General features: G+C 36.9%; 1 protein-coding gene across 3 annotated transcripts in view; it reads left to right on the top strand.

The window, feature by feature from the left end:
• The window catches only part of SCAI (suppressor of cancer cell invasion), a 138,840-nt gene that overhangs the window by 107,593 nt on the left and 11,956 nt on the right, over window positions 1-19,291 (top strand). For 2 of the 3 annotated variants that reach the window (XM_036112929.2, XM_036112930.2), the window contains 3 exons: window positions 7,104-7,176; window positions 10,710-10,883; window positions 11,068-11,168. In XM_036112929.2, the coding sequence (XP_035968822.1) occupies window positions 7,104-7,176; window positions 10,710-10,883; window positions 11,068-11,168 (348 nt within the window). The remainder of the gene's footprint in view (window positions 1-7,103; window positions 7,177-10,709; window positions 10,884-11,067; window positions 11,169-19,291) is intronic. The other variant, XR_013443844.1, reaches the window with a different exon arrangement.

Raw genomic sequence — 19,291 nt, 5'->3', positions numbered from 1 at the left:
CTGCCTCCTGCCCTTGCTCCCCTACAGAGCGTGCCTGTATGTCAGATCTCATCCCTAGGCTCCTCATCTCACCCAGAGTGAAGGCTTCATGTTATCTGCCCTCACACACCTCCTCCCTTCAGAGGCGTCTCTGAGCCTTTGTCTTGCCAGTCTCCCTATCAGTTCTCTTCAAGCACATTGACCTTGCTATGCCTCTAACATACATGGCAGTCAGCTGCTTAGGATCTTTGTGTCTCTTCCCTCTGCCCCGAATCCTCTTCCAAAGACATCCACTTTGTTATTCAGGTGTCTGATAGGTTGAAGCTTCTCAATAGGGTCTTCCCTGATTGCCCTATTTAAAATCATGTGCCTCCCCTGCATTCTTTATCCACCTCTATTTTTTTTAATGATCTATGTAGTATCATACACTATTCTAGGCACTTTACAAATATTAACACGTTTAATCCTTAGAAACCCAATGTGTTACTTTTATTATTCCCATTTTACTGATAAGAAAATCAAGGCAGGGGCACTGAGTGACTCAGTCACTTAAGCGTCTACCTTCGGCTCAGGTCTTGATCCCAGGGTCCTAGGATCGAGCCCCGCATTGGGCTCCCTGCTCAGTGGGGAGCCTGCTTCTCGCTCTCTCTGTCTCTCTCTGCCCTCTGCCCCTCGTGTTCTCTCTCACTCGCTCTGCTCTCTCTCAAATAAATAAATTAAAAATCTTAAAAAAAAGAAAAAGGGAAGAAGAAGAAAAAAGAAAATCAAGCCACAGAAAGGTTAAGTAATTTGCCCAAGGTCACACACACAGCTAGTAGGTGGCTGAGTTGGGATTTAAACAATCTTATTGTAAAGTCTGTGCTGCTAAGCATATTCTGCTGTCTTTTTCCATGTGTAGCACTAGTCACCTTCTGTATTATGTAACTACTTTGTTTACTGTGGGTCTCTACCTGCCACCTCCACACCCATCTAAATGCCAGCTCCAGGAAAACAAGTTTTTTTCTTTTTTAAATCTGTTTTGTTTACTGCTGTATTCCTACCACCTAGAACAGTCTCTAGTCAGTAGGTTCAAGGAGTATTTGTTGAAGAAAAGAGAGCTTTAAAAACAATACTATGTACTGTTTTAAAGTTGTAAAGATGTTTTAAACTATCTGTTAAATAGATAATGGCTGTAAGAAGGAAATCAGAAAAACCCAATCAGGGTATGAAATAGAAGGAAATGATCGAAGTTATCTCTTTTTCCCCCACAAGAAAGGCTAGCCCTTTGGAGTTCACCAGTAAATACTTCTAAACTTTTAGAATCAAATATACAATTCCAGAGCAATGAAGATCAGAACTATCCATTCAATAGCAATTAGGTCACAAGACACTTGTATGACCTTGAGCATGTCCTTGGTCTTTTCTGTGCCTTTTTTTCTTTCTCTGTAAAATAGGTTGGCAATACTAATCTTACAGTATTGTTAAGATTACAAGTTATGATCTATGAAGCCTAGGATAATCCCTGAAAAGTAGTATTAGCACTTAGTAAATGATAGAAATTATTATGATATTGACTATTTCAAGACCCAAATAACACACACAAAAGAAAACCCTACCCCAGATTAGTTTATCAGTATAGATTAGAAAAAGATAAAATAGACTAGTAAATAGACTAGTAAATGGATTAAGAGAATAATCTAACAAAAGAGTTTGAATTATACATGAATTTTTTGAAAATCAATCAATATTATATACTATGCCAATAGGATAAATAAGAAAAATCACATGCTTAACTTAGGGGTCATTTTGTACCCATTCTTTTAAAATAATAATTTATTTTATAAATAAATTTAGTGCGCTTTTTTTTTTTTTTAAGATTTATTCATTTGAGAGAGAGCGCGCAAGTGGGGCAAGGGGCATTAGGAGAGAATCCTCAAGCAGACTTCCCACTGGTTGTGGAGCCCTACTCGGGGCTCAATCCCAAGATCCTGAGATCATGACCTGAGCCAAAATCAAGAGTTGGACACTTAATCAACTAAGCCACGCAGGCACCCTGCACCCTGAGTACACATTCTTTTTTTTTTTAAGATTTATTTATTTTAGAGAGAGAGTGTGGTGGGGGGAGAGGTAGAGGGAGAAGAAGAGAGAAACCCAAGCAGACTCCACGCTGAGCATGGAGCCCCACTTGGGGCTCACTCCCATGACCCTGAGATCGCAACCTGTGCCAGAGTCGGACACTTAACCGACTGCACCACCCAGGCATCCCTCCAGTACTCATTCTTAATTTAAAAAAAAAAAAAAAAAAACCTCAGCTTATGATGAAAAGCTACTATATTAAGTAGCCAATTTTGGACTTCAAGTGAGAAACATTAAAAGTATTCTTAGTTAAAATAAGCAAGAAAAAGAGAGTGCCTGCTATCATCCTTGTGATTGATCTTGTTTTAGTCCTGACCAGAATTGTTTAACATTCCCAAAATAAAACAATGAAAAAGTTTGTCCAGACTAATAAGAGGTGTAAATATTGAAAAGAAAGAGGGACGGCTGGGTGGTTCAGTCAGCTAAGTGTCTGCCTTTGTCTCGGGTCATGATCCCGAGGTCCTGGGATGGAGCCCCACATTGGGCTCCTTGCTCAGCGGGGAGCCTGCTTCTCCTCTGCCTGCCGCTCCCCCTGCTCTCTCGCTCGCTCTCTGTCAAATAAATAAATAAAATCTTTTAAAAAAATACTGAGGGACGCCTGGGTGGCTCGTCCATTAAGCACCTGCCTTCAGCCCAGGTCCTGGTCCTGGGGTCCTGGGATTGAGTCCCACATCAGGCTCCTTGCTCAGCAGGGAGCCTGCTTCTCCCTCTCCCTCTGCCTGCCATTCCCCCTCCTTGTGCTCTCTCCCTCTGTCAAATAAATAAATAAAATCTTTTTTAAAAAATTAAAAATATTGAAAAGAAATAGAAATTCTTAATTATAAATGATACAATTTTATATTTAGAAAATCCTAAGGAATCACAGAAAAAATATGCATACAAATTCAGCAAAGTAGTTAGATATGGGATGAGTATATAAAAATGAATAGCAGTGTTTATATGAGCTATAGCAAGTTAAAATTTCTGCAATGTATTGGGGCACCTGGGTAGCTCATTTGGTTAAGTGGCCAACTCTTGGTTTCAGCTCTGGTCATGATCTCAGGGTCATGGAATCGAGCCCCGTGTCAGGCTCCTTGCTCAGTGGGGAGTCTGCTTGAGGATTCTCTCTCTTTCCCTCTCCTTCTGCCCCTCTGCCCACTCAACATGCTCTCTCTCTCTCTAAAATAAATAAAATCTTTAAAAAATTTTCTTCAGTGTGTATTCCGTTTACATACATTAGCCATAATTTTTTTAAACATAATAGCATTAAATCATATAAAACAATAAAGAAATAAGATAATCCTATGGGAATTAAACTATAAAATTAATTACTGAATGGGTTAGAACAGAGGCATGCAAGGTATCCTTAAAGAAACTGTTTCCCAGGCCTAATATTTAAATATAATCTGATAGGAGGAAATCAGAGGTCCCCAAGGTCACCCCCAGGCTCAGCGATTCACGAGGAGTGATAATTCTCAGCATATAATCACACTCACTACTAAGATTTATCACAGTAAAAGGATACAGCGCAAGATCTCAAAGGAAGAAGGCACATGCTATCAAGTCCAGAGAAAAGCAGGCACAAACTTCCAAGAGGCCAGTGACGTCACACGGGATGCTCTCAGTTCTTCTTACAAGTGAGACAAGACAACATGGGTGAAATGTCTACCAGCGAGGCTCACTAGGGACTCAGTGCCCACGGTTTTCACTGGGGACTCATTGTGTAGGCAGCCTCTGCCTGGCACATACTAACATGCCATTGTCCCAGAAGAAAAGCAGGTGCTCAGCATAAACCACCTTGTTTATACAGTCCAGGTAAAGTGAATTGCTCTTACCAGTTCTGCTAATGGTGGGAACCCTCCCCAAATCTAAGTCCCCAGAAGCCAGCCTGTGGCCAGCCTTGTAAGCAGGCAGTCAGGCTTGCAGTCAGGCTTGTTAGGCAACTCTCTCCACACAGTATGGGGGGGAATAAAAAAGAAGAAGAGAAAGGTTGGTCAACAAGGGAAGCAAAGAAAAAGGAGACCTTGGGACATAAATAATAGCCAACTGCATTTTAACACTATCCAAGAACAAGATCATCATGGCCAAAGATCCAGAAGGCCATCTCTGCAGTGTAGATAAATGGCTCAAGCTGCCTTATCTGAAGAATGCTCCTTAATATCATTCAACTTACTCCCTTTGTTTTGATTGCAAGAAATTGCTAATTTACTTGTTTAAGTTTTTATATTGATACTGTATTCACAAATTCACAAAATCAAAAATTTTAAAAAGGCTTATTATATCTCTTTATACCTCCCAGTCTCGATTCACTCAGTTACTCTCTTTCTCTCTATGGGTAATCACTGTTGTCTGTTTCTTGTTTATCCTTCTAGAATTTTTTTAACATATATATAAGCCAAAACAAATACATAGTCTTAGCTATATAAATGGCAGTTAACATGCATGCTATATACAACTTCGTTTTCACTTAATGAGAAATGTTGGAGGGGCGCCTGGGTGGCTCAGTCAGTTAAGCGTCCCAACTCTTGATTTTGCCTCAGGTTATGATCTTAGGGTCATGAAATTGAGCCCCGTGTCGGGCTCCATGCTGGGCATGGAGCCTGCTTAAGATTCTCTCCTTCTCCCTTTCCCCTCTGTGCCCCCCTCCCACCCTGCTCTCTCTCTCAAAAAAAAAAAAAAAATGTTGGAGATCTTTCCATATCCCTTCATAAAGAACTTCTTTGTTCTTTTTTTTTTTTTTAATAACTGCATAGTATTCCATTGTATGGTTGTGCCAGAATTTATTTTACCATTTTACTAATCAATCCCTTGTTGCTGGTCATTTGGTTGTTTCTAGTCTTTACTATTACTACCAGTGCTGCAAGGAGTAACTTAGGGCTTAATGTTATTCACAGGTTTGAGAATATATTGTTAGTATAAATTTTTAGTTGTAGAATTCCTGTGTTAATGGAATATAGATGCTGCCAAATTGTCTTCTAAAGAATTTGTTCATTTATACTCCTATCATCTACATATGAGTATTTGTTTCCCCATATTCTTGCCAACAGTGTATATTCTCAAACTTTTGGAAATTTTGTTAAACTGGTAGGTTAAAAAATGATATTGTAGCGTAGCTTTGATTTTATTTCTCTTATCAGTAATGTTAAGCATCTTTTTCATGTATTTGAGTTACTTTTATTCCCTCTTCTGTGAATTCCCTGTTGTCTTCCACTCATTCTTCTATTGGATCAGTGGTCTTTTTCTTACGGATTTGGAGAAGCTCTTTCTATATTAAGGAGATTAATCTTTGTAATGTGCCTTGCAAATATTTTCCCCAATTCATCATTTCACTTTTGATTTAGCTTATGCTGTATTTTACTATGCACAAGCCTTTGATTTTGTAACTGGGTTTATTAATCTTTTTTTTTTAAGTTTCTTTATTTTTTAAGTAATCTCTACACCCAACATTGGGCTTGAATTTATAACCCAAGATCAAGTGTTGCTTGCTCTTCCAACTGAGCCAGCCAGCACCCCAGGGTTTATGAATCTTAATCATAATAGTTGGAAAGATCTCGGTTATAAAATAATAACACTTATTTTCTTTTTTTTTTTTTTTTAAGATTTTATTTATTTATTTGAGAGAGAGAATGAGATACAGAGAGCATGAGAGGGGGGAGGGTCAGAGGGAGAAGCAGACTCCCCGCTGAGCAGGGAGCCCGATGCGGGACTCGATCCCGGGACTCCAGGATCATGACCTGAGCCGAAGGCAGTCGCTTAACCAACTGAGCCACCCAGGCGCCCAACACTTATTTTCTTATATTTTCTTTCAGCACTTTTATTGCTTTTTTTTTTTTTTTTACATTTAAATATTTGATATATTTGGAATTATCCAAGTGCGTGGTGCAAAGTATGGAGCCAACTTTTTTCTATGACGGCTATCCAGGTTTTTTCCTACTGGATAGCCATCTAGCCATCAAGTTTTCCTACTTTCTTAAAAATTTTATTTTATTAATTTATTTTAAGTAATCTCCACACCCAACGTGTGACTTGAACTCACGACTCTGAGATCAAGAGTCACATGCTCTTCCAACCAAGCCAGCCAGGCACTCCAAATTTTCCTACTTCCTAATTTGAACTATCATCTTTATCATATATACTGAAGTCCTGTCTGTTTTGGGGTCTAATTTTGGATTCTTTGTTCTCTTCCATTGGTCTTCTGCCTACTCTTATGCCAGCGCCACATATTTTTAGTTACTGAGGCTTTAAAGTATGTTTCAGTATCTCATGAATCTAGTTCCCTCTCTTTGTTCTTCTTTTTCAGAGTTTTCCTGGCTAATCTACTTTTTCCATATGAACTTTAGAATTATTTTTTTCAGTTGCAGGAAAAAATATCTGTGGCCATTTTTATTGAGGTTGGTTCAAATTTTAATAAATTAGTGTAATGATATCTTTAGAATGGGTTTCTCTCTAAGAACATATTGTGTCTTTTTATCCTTTAGAGACGGATATCCTTAATCAGGCAAAGAGTGTTCTAGTTTGAGTATCAGCTTTAATTCTCACTGTAAATTAACATATTGACATTCTGGTTTTATACATCATTCTGTATAAGCAGTTAATTTGATTCACAATGAGAAATGGTTGCAGTCTTCTCTGATTACTCCCCAGCAAGTCAGGTTTTAGAGCCTGTAAGATGGAGAGCCAGATTCTAGAGCTTGGAAAATCCACCCTTGTAAATAATTGGTGTACATTGTCCATTGGGGTGGCCTTTTGGCAGATAGCCAGACGATCTTTCCCTATAACACCGCAACTATGTCTATGCCTTTATTTTAAAAATAAATAGTTTACTTTTAGTAAACTTCACTATTGTAAGAAAGTCTATTATCCTTGGTAGTTATACATGGATGGCAGTCTGTTCAGCTGTTATTGATGTTTCTGCATCTGCTTATGAGTAAAAGGGCCCTATATACACTGATGACGTGCTTTGGAAAATTACTGAGTAACTATCTTTGGTCAAATTTTTAATGAAAGTTTTAAATTCTTATATGTTGCAGAATTTCACAAACTTATTTGGACAGCCACTAGTCTGCTTGCTTTCTCCTACAGCATATCCAAAAGCTTTACAAGGTATGTTGTCATTACCTGTTATATCCATAGGTTGCAAATAAACACTGTCTGCATTTTGAATAATACTAATCTTTGTCTCCCCACCTATAATGATCACATGTTGATTTACGGTGCTTCACGTGGCAGGTGTCAGTCTGAAATAAACCCAGAAGTCTTGCCAACAACTAGACTTCTTTAATGCGCTGCCATTAGGTCTTGAGATAATTCTAAAAGAAATGATAAATCATCCCTGAGAAAGGGTGTTTTTGGTCCCTTACTGTTGGGGAACTCATGATTTGTGAATTTTAAAATTTGTTTTGCAGGTGTTTTTTGTTTTGTTTTGTTTTTGTTTTTGTTTTGGTGTGCGTGTCGCCCTTCATGCAACATGATTTCCTGTATCTCTGGCTACATGTTTTAGGCATCTTTTTTTTTTTTTTTAAATATTTTATTTATTTATTTGACAGAGAGAGAGAGAGAGAGAGCACAAGCAGGGGAAGTGGCAGGCGGAGGGAGAAGCAGGCTTCCCGCCGAGCAGGGAGCCCGATGCGGTGCTTGATCCCAGGACCCTGGGATCATGACCTGAGCTGAAGGCAGCCACTTAACTGACTGAGCCACCCAGCCGCCCCTATTTTAGGCATCTTTTAAAACTATATGATTTCTGGTCTAGAAAAACTTCTCAGCCTATGCCTGAGAGTTAGGATAACCTTACTGGCACAACTTAAAGGGTTTCTTTTATTCACATTTTTACCTTGTTGTATTTTTAAAATAAAAGCACCTATTTTCAGTGTGCTAGGGAGACAGTGTGTCCGGGTTATGGCTGTTTCTCAGATGGCTGAGAAATGAAAGACTGTCTTTAATAATTTGTCCTTGATAAGCAACACGTAAAATAAAATCTAATTCCAACTCCCAGTCGTTAAGCTAGGTAAAAACTAAACAAACCTTAACCGTGTTTTAGCAGTCCTTGTCACTGTTTCACCATCTCCCTGACTGTGAGTAGTGCTGATGTCTCTCTGTGGGAGATAGCATTTTACTGCTCCTTCCCAGCCAGAAGCCCTGTCTACTGACATAGTTTGACACAGGAACTGATGGTCAGCATTTGAGAGCCTGAGAGAAGCTGGAGACTTTTCACCGTTGTTTTAAGGTAAGTTTTGCTATTTAACAGGGAAAAAAACCATGTAGAAATATTACGTTCTTGTATCCAAAAGTGGAATTACTAAGGGATAGAACTTACCTTCAAACAACGGTAAAATTCTCCTGCTTTGAGGACTTTGTTAACCTGTTTCCTGTCATTTCTGGAGAAATGTAACCCCTTCCAGTTACTTAAGAGTGCTTTCTGCTGTCAATTTGTCCTATTAAGGTGCAGCTTTATTTAAAACTGCATGAGCTAATGGGTTAATACCAAGATTATTTGTTCCGAAAGGCTTTATTGCATAGAGGGTAAAAACAGAGACTCTGGAGGTAAGCTGATTGAATTTGAATTCCGACTCAGCCACTGACTAGCTGTGTGACCTTGGGAAGTTACATAGCCATTCTGTGCCTGTTTCTTTCCTATCAAATGGAGATAGTAATAGTACTTCCTCGTTAAATAATTTTGGGTATATAGTAAGTATTCAATATGTGCTAACTCATTTTTTAATGGTCATTATTATTAATGCTTATTATCACACTTAGTTGTAGTATACACCCTTAACACTTTTTGGTCCAGTATCATATCTTTGTGCTAGAAAGCTTAGACGTCTAATCCCTTAAATATGGCCCATCTGAGCACAAAGCTAGCAGATACTTAAATTTGGGGATGTCTAATTAGGTTCCTGCACCTCTAGTAACTAAAGTCTCCAGTTCTCCCTTGAACCACGAGTTACATCATCTGTACAACAAACATTTATTCAGCATTTATTTATCAGGTTCTGTGCTGGGCGCTGGAGTTAACACTCTGACCAGACAAACACAGTATGTTCCTCACAGAGCCAAATGTCTAGCCAAAGATACAGACAACCTAAGAGGCATTTCTTATAGGTGCTATTAGTGGTTCATAGAAGGAAGCATATGGAACATGTAAGAGGAACTCCTGAGCAGCCCTTGCAGGTGAAGAAAATGGATAAAAAGATGTCAGAGTGGAGTTGAAGGTTATATAGAATTATATGGAGCTGGGACATGGTTAACAAGAGTGTTCTAGCAGAGCAATAGCCTGTGAGCCCAGACATAAGAGCTCTGTGATGAGAGAGTTTATGGAACTTTTTTTTTTAAGATTTTATTTTTAAGTAATTGTTACACCCAACATGGGGCTTGAACTCACAACCCCAAGATCAAGAGTCGTGTGCTCTACCCACTGAGCCAGCCGGGTGCCCCAGTTTATGGAACATTTAGAGAAATTAAAGTACTTCCTGCTAGTGGAAGGATAGGGTGTGGGATTGTGTGACTGAATCATGAAAAACCTTTTAGGATTTGTGAAGAGATTAAAATGGAGGACAATGGGGTGCCATCAAAAGATTGTGAACAGAAGAGTAGCATGGAAGAGCATTCATTAACCTTGTGGAGAATGGGTTGGAGAGGAGCACTGATGGAAATAGGGAGATGGTCGTGGCTTCAAAAGATACTAAGCCCAAAGAGCCAACAGGATTTGGTGACGGATTGGATATGAGGGAACAAGGGAGAGGAAGGAGGCAGAGGTGAACTTCCAGGTTTCTGGCTAAGATGCTGGTAGAAATGATGGTACTGCATAAGAAGCAGATTTGTAGAGAACAAAAGGGAAGAATTTGCTTTCAATTTCTGACAAGTTGGGTTTGAGGTTACCTTTGAAACTTAGGTTGAATATTGTAGTCTAGAGCAGCTCTGTTCAATAGAAAGATAATGTAAGTCACGTGTAATTTTGAATTTTCTAGTAGCCACATTAAAAAAAGGTTTAACAGGTGAAATTAATATATCTTTTTGTAGTGAGGCTCTGAAATCCTACATATATTTTACATTTCACGGTGCAGCTCACTTTGGACCAGTCACGTTTGAAGTATCCTGTAGCTACGGTAGGACAGTGCAGTTCTAGACCCGGTGAGCTCCATCTAGGCTGCAGATAAGAGGACTGGGCATCAGTAGGCATGTAAGTGATAACTGAAATTGTGGGAGTAGGTGAGATCAGCAATGTGTAGGGTCAAAGAGAGAAAATATTGATATTTAGGGGATAGGCGAGAAAGAGCAACTAACAAAAGGGAATGAAAAAGATGGCCAATTCTAGTACTCATCAGAGAATTCTATCATGAACCACCCATGTACTTGCCATATTTGGATAAAATTTGTTAGTTAGAGTGAAAAAGACAAAGGAATATGTTCCTTTTCCATTTCTCTTAAGTTTCCTACGCTCTCTTTTAAGTTTGTTCAGCAGAAAGCAGCGTACCTGGGATGTTTTTGTAGTTCCATGCAGAATCTGCTTTATTGAATTATGTTTTAATGATACAGCTTTAATTTTGTATAATATCATTATATTAAAATATTCCTCAAATAGATCTCTTATCTTTTGCAAAACTGTTGTCTATATATATATAACATGTTTGTTATTACAGATCAATCTCAACGAGGTAGCCTCTTCACTCTCTTTTTGAACAATCCTCTAATGGCCTTCCTATTTGTCTCTGGATTGTCAAGCATGCGCAGAGGCCTATGGGAAAAATGTCAAGAATATCTTCGAAAAATCAACCGTGATATTGCCCAGCTACTGACCCATTCACGTTCAATAGGTACCCTACTAATCTAACTGAACACTTAACATACTATAATGGTTTTATATTGTTGAAATTGTTTGAATTTTTAAAGGTATTTGTTGAAGGCAGGAAAGTTGAGAAGGTTTTCAAACTTTCTTCCCCTTTGAAATGGGTTTTTCTTTTAAGCATCTTTTTACTGTCATTTTTCTCCTCTTTGCAGATCAAGCATTTCTCCAGTTTTTTGGAGATGAATTTCTTCGCTTGCTTCTCACAAGATTTATCTTTTGTTCAGCCACCATGAGGATGCACAAGATTTTTCGGGTAGGCAAAGAATATTATTAAAGACCAATTTTACCATTTTAGGTATTTAGGAATCATGTATTATATTTTATTAAATATACTGTATTAAATAAAATTTTAATAGATTCAAAATAATATTTACAAATTATTATGACATATAAAGATGACCCATATAAGGCACATCTGAATGCCAGTTTAAGAAGTAGAACATTTTCATTACCTTTTAGGCCCTTCCCGGATCCTATCTCTCTCTCAAATGAAATTAAAATCCTGAATTTTATAATTATCATTCGTTTTTCTTTATAGCTTTGCCATATGTATTATTTAAATTCCTACACAACATGTTGATGGATCCAAATTGTTTGTATTCTTCTACAGCTTGCTTTTTTTCACCTACTATTATAGTCCTGAGATTGAGCCAAGTTGATGACAACTGTAACTTTCATCCATTTGTTTTCAGTGTGCTATAGGATTCGATTGTTTGACTGTATTTCAAAAATTTCTTGTCCATTCTACTGATAATGGGTATTTAGGTTGTTTCCATTTTTTTATTATTATAAACAATGCCACTGTGAAATCTTCTATCAGTTACCTGGTACACATGTATAAGATTTTCTATACTGGGATGTGAGGTCAGATTATATAAGCATCTTCCAACTTTACTAGGTAATGCCAAATGTTTTGCAAAGTGGTTGTATCAATTTACACTCACTAGCAGTGTGTAAGAGTTACTTTTGCTCTAATCCTCACCACTTGTTGCAGTCTTACTTTATATCATGTGACTCTAATGGGTATAAATTAGTAGTTCATAGTGGTTTTAATTTTTATTTCTGAAATTGCTTTTAGGTTGAGTAACTTTTCATGTTTTATTCTTTGTTCCTCTTTGTGAAGAGTGTGTTCAAATCTTTTGTCCATTTTGCTCTTAAGTGATTTGGTTTTTTTCTGTGAATTCATATAACTACGTAACACTGTTTATTGAGGTTTTAAAAATTTTAGCCATTATATTTTTCATTTCTATAAGTAACATTTGGTTCTTTTTCAAATATGCCTGAACATTTTTTAAAGAATTCATTTATTTACTTGAGAGAGAGAGAGAGCGGGGGGAAGAGCAGAGAGAAACCGGAAGGAGAGAGAATCTCCAGTAGACTCTGCATTGAATGTGGAGCCTGATGCAGGGCTCAGTCTCATGACCCTGAGATCCTGACCTGAGCTGAAACCAAGAGTTGGATGCTTAACCAACTGAGCCACCCACGCACCCCTATGCCTGAACATTTTTAAGTCTCTTGTAACTTTTAGTTTAAAAATAGGATGATTTTTTTTCCATTTTATTATGGTAATTTTAAATATGAAAGAATTGTACAATGAATATCCATATATACACTAGCTAGATTCTGCAGCTAACATTTTGATATATTTGTTTTGGTACATTTATCCATTCCTCTTTTCATTCATCAGTTTATCTCATTTTGTGATGCATTTTGAAATAAATGGTGGACATCAATAGATTTTACCCCTCAACACTTCATCATACATATAAATAACTATACACACACAACACACACACACTTTTTTTTAAATTTTATTTTATTATGTTAATTACCATACATTACATCATTAGTTTTTGATGTAGTGTTCCATGATTCATTGTTTGCATATAACACCTAGTGCTCCATTCAATACGTGCCCTCTTTAATACCCATCACCAGGCTAACCCATCCCCTGACCCTCCTCCCCTCTAGAACCCTGAGTTTGTTTCTCAGAGTCCATAGTCTCTCATGGTTCATCTCCCCACTTCTTTTTTTTTAATGTGAAGTTCGTATCCAGTGAAGTGCACAAAACTAACATGTGCCATTAGGTGAGTTTTGACAAATACATACACCCGTGTATCAAGTTATACAACATAGCATCATTCCAGAAAATTCTCTCTAAACCCTTTTCCAGTCAGTCCAGTACCCATTACCCCAGAGGCAATGCTATTTTTTATTATTTTCACTATAGCTTAGTTTCACCTATTCATGAACTTGAATTATACAGTGTGTACGCCTTTGTGTAAACCTTCTTTGACCAAGCATGTAGTTCTTTTTTTTTTTTTTTTAAGATTTTATTTATTTGACAGAGAGAGACACAGCGAGAGAGGGAACACAAGCAGGGGGGAGTGGGAGAGGGAGAAGCAGGCTTCCCGCTGAGCAGGGAGCCCGATGTGGGGCTCAGTCCCAGGACCCTGGGATTATGACCTGAGCCGAAGGCAGACGCTTAACGACTGAGCCACCCAGGTGCCCCCAAGCATGTTGTTCTTGAGATTCATCCATGTTTCATATAAAAGGAGCTCATTCCTCTTTATTACTGAGTAGTAGTAGTCCATTGTCTGAATATACCACAGTTTATTTAGGCCTTCTCCTTTTGATAAACACCTGGGCAGTTTTAAATTTTTGACTACTGTAAATAAACTAGCTGTGAACATTCTTGTGCAAGTCTGCTCAGACATATATTTTGAATTTTCTTGGTCATAGGGTAGGTATGTGTTTAGTTTTATCATAAACTGCCATTTCTCAGAGTATTTGTACCATTTTATGTTTCTAGCAACAGTGTATGAAAGTTTCTCTATATCCTTGCCAACATTTGGTGTTGTCAGTCTTTTAAATTTCAACCATTTTTGTGAATTTTTTTTTAAAGATTTTTATTTATTTAAGAGAGAATGAGCATGAGTGGGGGAGGGGCAGAGGGAGAACCAGACTCCCTGCTGAGTAGGGACCCCAATGTGGGGCTCAATTCCAGGACCCCAGGATCACGACCCGAGCCGAAGGCAGATGCCCAACTGACTGAGCCACGAGGCGCCCCCATTTTTGTGAATTTATAGTGTTATCTCATTGTAGTTTCAGTTTGCATTTCACTGAATAATGTGATGTGAGACATCTTTTCATGTGCTTCTCAACTATATTTTATTGCATTCTGTGGCTTACCTTTTTCTTTCCTCGAACAGTGGTTTTTCTTAACAGTTGCTTTTAAATTCTTGATGAAGTTTCAACTAACCAATTTTTTTCTTTTGTGGTTTGTGTTTTATCCAAGAAATTTTCACCTTTTCCAAAGTTACAAAGATTTTTTCCAAGTTTTCTTCTAGAAGTTTTATAGCTTTAGCTTTTTTACATTTAGGTCTATGATGTATCTTGAGTTATTTTTGTTTACAGTGTAAGGTAAGGGTTAATGGTTTTTTCTTTCATATGGATATGAAATTATTTTAGTATCATTGAAATGGTTATCCTTTTCTCTTTGAATTACTTTTGTAACGTTTTTGAAAATCTGTCAACCATATATGTATAGAGATATTTCTAGACTCTAAATTCTGTTTCATTGACCAATGGCATTTTTCTCCAATACACTGCTGCCTTAATTATTCCAGTTTTTTTTTTTTTGATTGATTATTCCAGTTTTATAGTAAGTCTTAAAATCCTGTAGTGTGAGTCCCCCTAAAATTTAAGTGATTTGGTTATTCTGGGTCCTTTCTATGTGAAATTTAGCAGCAACTTCACATTTTGATTGGGATTGCACTTAATCTATGTAACCAATCTATGGAGAATTGTATTTTAATAATATTGAGTCAATCAATGACTATGGTGTATTTCCCCATTTATTTAGGTCTTCAGTTTCTCTCAGCAGTGTTTTGTGATTCTCATCTTATAGGTGTTATATGTATCTTAATAAATTTATTCCTGAGTATTTCAAGTTTAGAGAGGCATTATAAATAGAATTATATTTTTATTTCATATTCTAATTATTAGTTGCTAATACACAGAAATACTGCTGTTTTTAAAATTGACCTTGTTTCCTTGCAGTCTTCCTAAATTGAAATGTTAGTTCTGCTAGCTTTTTTTATACATTCCTTAAGATTTTGTGTGTACATAATCATGTCATTTTCAAACAAAATAGTTTTTACTTCATCCTTTCCAATCTCTATGTCTTTTATTATGGTGGGGTTTTGTTTGTTTTGTTTTTGCTTTTGTACTTTATTTCAAGGTTAGGTCTTCTGGTAAAATGTTGAATAGAACTAGTGAGAATGGACATCCTTGCCTTGTTCCTGGGTTTTGGGGAAAAATATTTAATCTTTTACCATAAATTAGGTGTTGACTGTTGGTTTTTCATAGATGTCCTGTTTCAGGTTGACTGAGCTCCCTTCTGTTCCTAATCTGTTGAGATTTTTTTTTATCAGTAATAGGTATGGAAGATTGTCAAATACTTTTTTTTCTTCATTAAATTATCTAATAAATATTAATTCTATTAACACGGTGAATAGCATCGGTTGATTTTTCTAACAGTAAGTTCAGCCTTGTATATCTGGGTTAATTGTATTTTGTGGTCATGTATTATCCTTTTGCATTGCTGGATTCAATTTGCTAGTATTTCCTTATGGATCTTTACATCTTTTGTTATGAGTGAGTATGGGACTTAATTTTCTGTTCTTATAATGTCTTCGTCTGGTTTTGTTATCATGTATTGCTGACTTCATAAATTGAGTTGGGATGTGTTTCATTCTCTTCTACTTCTTATAGTTTCTTTAGGATTGGTATTATTTCTTCCTTGAAAGGTTGATAGCATTCACTAGTAAAGCATCTAGACATGGAGTTTTCCTGTTTGGAAGTTTTTAAATTTTGAGTTCAATTTCAAAGGCTTTTCATGTTTTCTGTTTTTCTTAGTCAATTTTGATCATTTGTGTCTTACAAGTTCATTTGTCTAATTTATTGCAAAACATTGTCCATAATATTCCATTATCCTTTTAATCCATATAGGCTCTCCAGTGATCTTTTATCCTCATATTGGTAATATTTCCTGTCTTGTTTTTTCTTTCTCAGTCTAGCTAAAAGTCTGTTAATCTTAGTGATCTTTCCAAATAAACAACTTTTGCTTTCATTGACTTTTTTTTTTACTGTTGTTCATCTTTTTATAATCTATTTCCATATATACTTTATTGTTTCTCTTCTTTTTCATTACAGTTGACTTTTAAACAACACAGGTTTGAACACTCAGGTCCACTTATCTGTGAATTTTTTTATATAGTACAGTACTGTAAATGTATTTTCTCTTCCTAATGATTTTCTTAATAACATTTGCTTTTCTCTAATTTACTTTATTGTAAGAATATAATACATAATACATATACATATAAAATATGTGTTAATTGGCTCTTTCTGTTATCAGTAACGCTTCCCAGTCAACAGTAGGCTCTTGGTTAATTTTGGGGAGTCTAAAGTTATATATGGATTTTTTTTAAGATTTTATTTTTAAGTAATCTCTACATTCAACATGGGGCTCGAACATACAGCCCCAAGATCAAGAGTCGCATGCTCCACCGACTGAGCCAGCCCAGCGCCCCATAAAGTTACATGTGGATTTTCACCGGTGCTGGGGTTGGCACTCCAAACCCCCATCCCCGCATTGTTCAAGGGTCAGCTGTACTTTGATTTTAATTTTCTCTTTTAATTTCTATATTTTTAAGCTTAGACCTAACAACTTTTTTCTCTTCTAATATAAGCACTTTCAAGCACTGCCTTAATATGATTTAAATAATTGAAATTTATTTAAGATTCTCTCTCTGCCCCTTCCCGACCTCATGCTTTCTCCCATTCTCTCTCTCTGTAAAAAAAAAAAAAAGGGGGAGAGGCGCCTGGCTGGCTCAGTCCTTAAGCGTCTGCCTTTGGCTCGGGTCATGATCCCCAGGCTCTGCGGGGGGCCTGCTTCTCCCTCTCCCACTTCCCCTGCTTGTGTTCCCTCTCTCGCTGTGTCTCTCTCTGTCAAATAAATAAATAAAATCTTTAAAAAAAAAAGGAGTTATGTATAAATGTCAATTTGTTCAACTTGCTACTGAACTATTTTAAACAGTGTTCTGTATTCTTACTGATTTTTTTGTCTGCTTGTTCCATCCCTGACAGGAGTATCTAAACCTATAATTATAATTATGAATTGGTTAATTTCTCATTTCAGTTCTCATTTTTCTTTGTGCATTTTGAAGCTGTTATTGAGTTCACACATACTGAGGGTTGTTCTGTCTTCTTGTTGAAATTACCCATTCATTTATGAAATATCTATTATGTGTGGCAATATTCCTGGATCTGCAATCTATTTGATTGATATTAATATAACCATACTTGTTTTCTTCTGGTTTGTGTTTGCATAGCAAATCTTTTTTCACCCTTTCACTTTTAACCTATGGTTCTCCTTATACTTAAAATGGATTTCTTTTCTTTTCTTCTTTTTTTTTTTTTTTAAGATTTTATTTATTTATTTGAAAGAGAGCACGGGGCGGGGGGCAGAGAGGCAGAGGGAGAAGCAGACTCCCCGCTGAGCAGGGAACCAGATGCCAATGCCGGGCTCAACCCCAGGACCCTGGGATCATGATCTGAGCTGAAGGCAGATGCTTAACCAACTGAGCCACCCAGGTGCCCCTAAAGTGGATTTCTTTTCAATAGCATTAGTTAGGTCCTGCTTTTTTCTTCTATTTAGTTTGCCAGTCTCTACTTTCATTTGATATTTTTAGTTTTGAATTATGTTAATATTAAATGTAATTTTGTAACATAGTTTGATTTAAGGGGCGCCTGGGTGGCTCAGTCGGTTAGGCGGCTGTCTTCGGCTCAGGTCATGATCCCAGGGTCCTGGGATCGAGCCCTGCATCGGGCTCCCTGCTCAGCAGAGAGCCTGCTTCTCCCTTTCCCTCTGCCTGCCGCTCTGCCTACTTGTGCTCTCTATCTGTCTGTCAAATAAATAAATAAAAAGTATCTTTAAAAAAAACCACAGTTTTATTTAAATATACTATTATTTGTTATCTATTTGTCCTGGCTGTGGTTTGTACCTTTTTTCTTTCTCTGCTTTCATCTTCATTTGAATTAACGGAGGTTTTGTTTTGTTTTGGTTTAGAATTTTATTTTAACAATAGTATTGATTTACCTCTATATGTTGTTTTACTTATTAATATGACTTCACATTTAATATAATTGTCTTATAACAGTATACCTTTATATTCTCCCTCCCAACTCTGTACATTTGACTTTTATGAATCGGTATATACTAAATGATACTTTGTGGTTAGCATAGCATTAAACAGTCAATGAATGATCTTTTAAAAAACTTTTTAAATGATGGGGCACTGGGTGGCTCATTTGGTTAAGTGTCTGCCTTCGGCTCAGGTCATGATCTCAGGGTCCTGGGATTGAGCCCTGTATTGGGCTCCCTGCTCCGCGGGAAGCCTGCTTCTCCCTCTCCCTCTCCCTCTGTGCCTCGCCCCACTCGTACTCTCTCGCTCTCTATCTCAAATAAATAACTAAAATCTTTTTAAAATTTGCTGCTCTTTATTTCTTCCTGTATTTAATTTTCCATCTGCTATCATTTTTCTTACTATAGAATCTTTTATCATTTCTTAGAGTGCAAATCTGATGGTAATTCTTTCATTATTTATTTCTCTGAAACAGTCTTTATTTCACTCTGATTTTTTTTTTTTTGAACCACAGGTTATTTAAGAATATGTTGTTTTGTAGCTAAATATATGAGTTATTGGGGCACCTGGGAGGCTCAGTCTGTTGAGTGTCCAACTCTTGATTTCAGCTCAGGTCATAATCTCAGGGGTGTGAGATCGAGCCCCCCATTGGGCTCCATGCTCAAGGCAGAGTCTGCTTGAGAGGCTCTTCTCCCTCTCCATCTGCCCCTCCCCCTGCTCGCTCTCTCTCTCTCTCACATAATAAATATTAAAAAAAAAAAAATTTGAATTATCTTTATCTTACTGACTTCTAAGCTAATTCCTTTGTGGTCAGATAATATACCTTGTATGGCTTAAATCCTTTTAACTTATTGAAACTTGTTTTATCATCCAGATGTCATCTATCATGGTAAATGTTCCACAGATACTTTCAATAAACATACATGCTAGTAATGTCATAACATCAGATAAAGAGTTTTATAAATGTCTTTTAGATAACCTTGACTTATAATGTTGTTCATCATGGTTTTTATATCTTTACTGATTTTCTGAATACTTGTTCTATCAATTATTGTGATGTGTAATGTGTCTTTTCATTTTTCTCTGGGTATTTTTAAGATTTTTTCTTCATATTATTTCCTATAATTTGATTATGATATACCTTGATAGGTATATCATATATATA

This window comes from Halichoerus grypus, chromosome 14 (genome assembly GCF_964656455.1).
Source record: "Halichoerus grypus chromosome 14, mHalGry1.hap1.1, whole genome shotgun sequence".
Lineage (NCBI taxonomy): Eukaryota > Metazoa > Chordata > Mammalia > Carnivora > Phocidae > Halichoerus > Halichoerus grypus.
The sequence above is the reverse complement of the archived record's forward strand: the minus strand, read 5'-3'. Positions and strand labels throughout refer to the sequence as shown.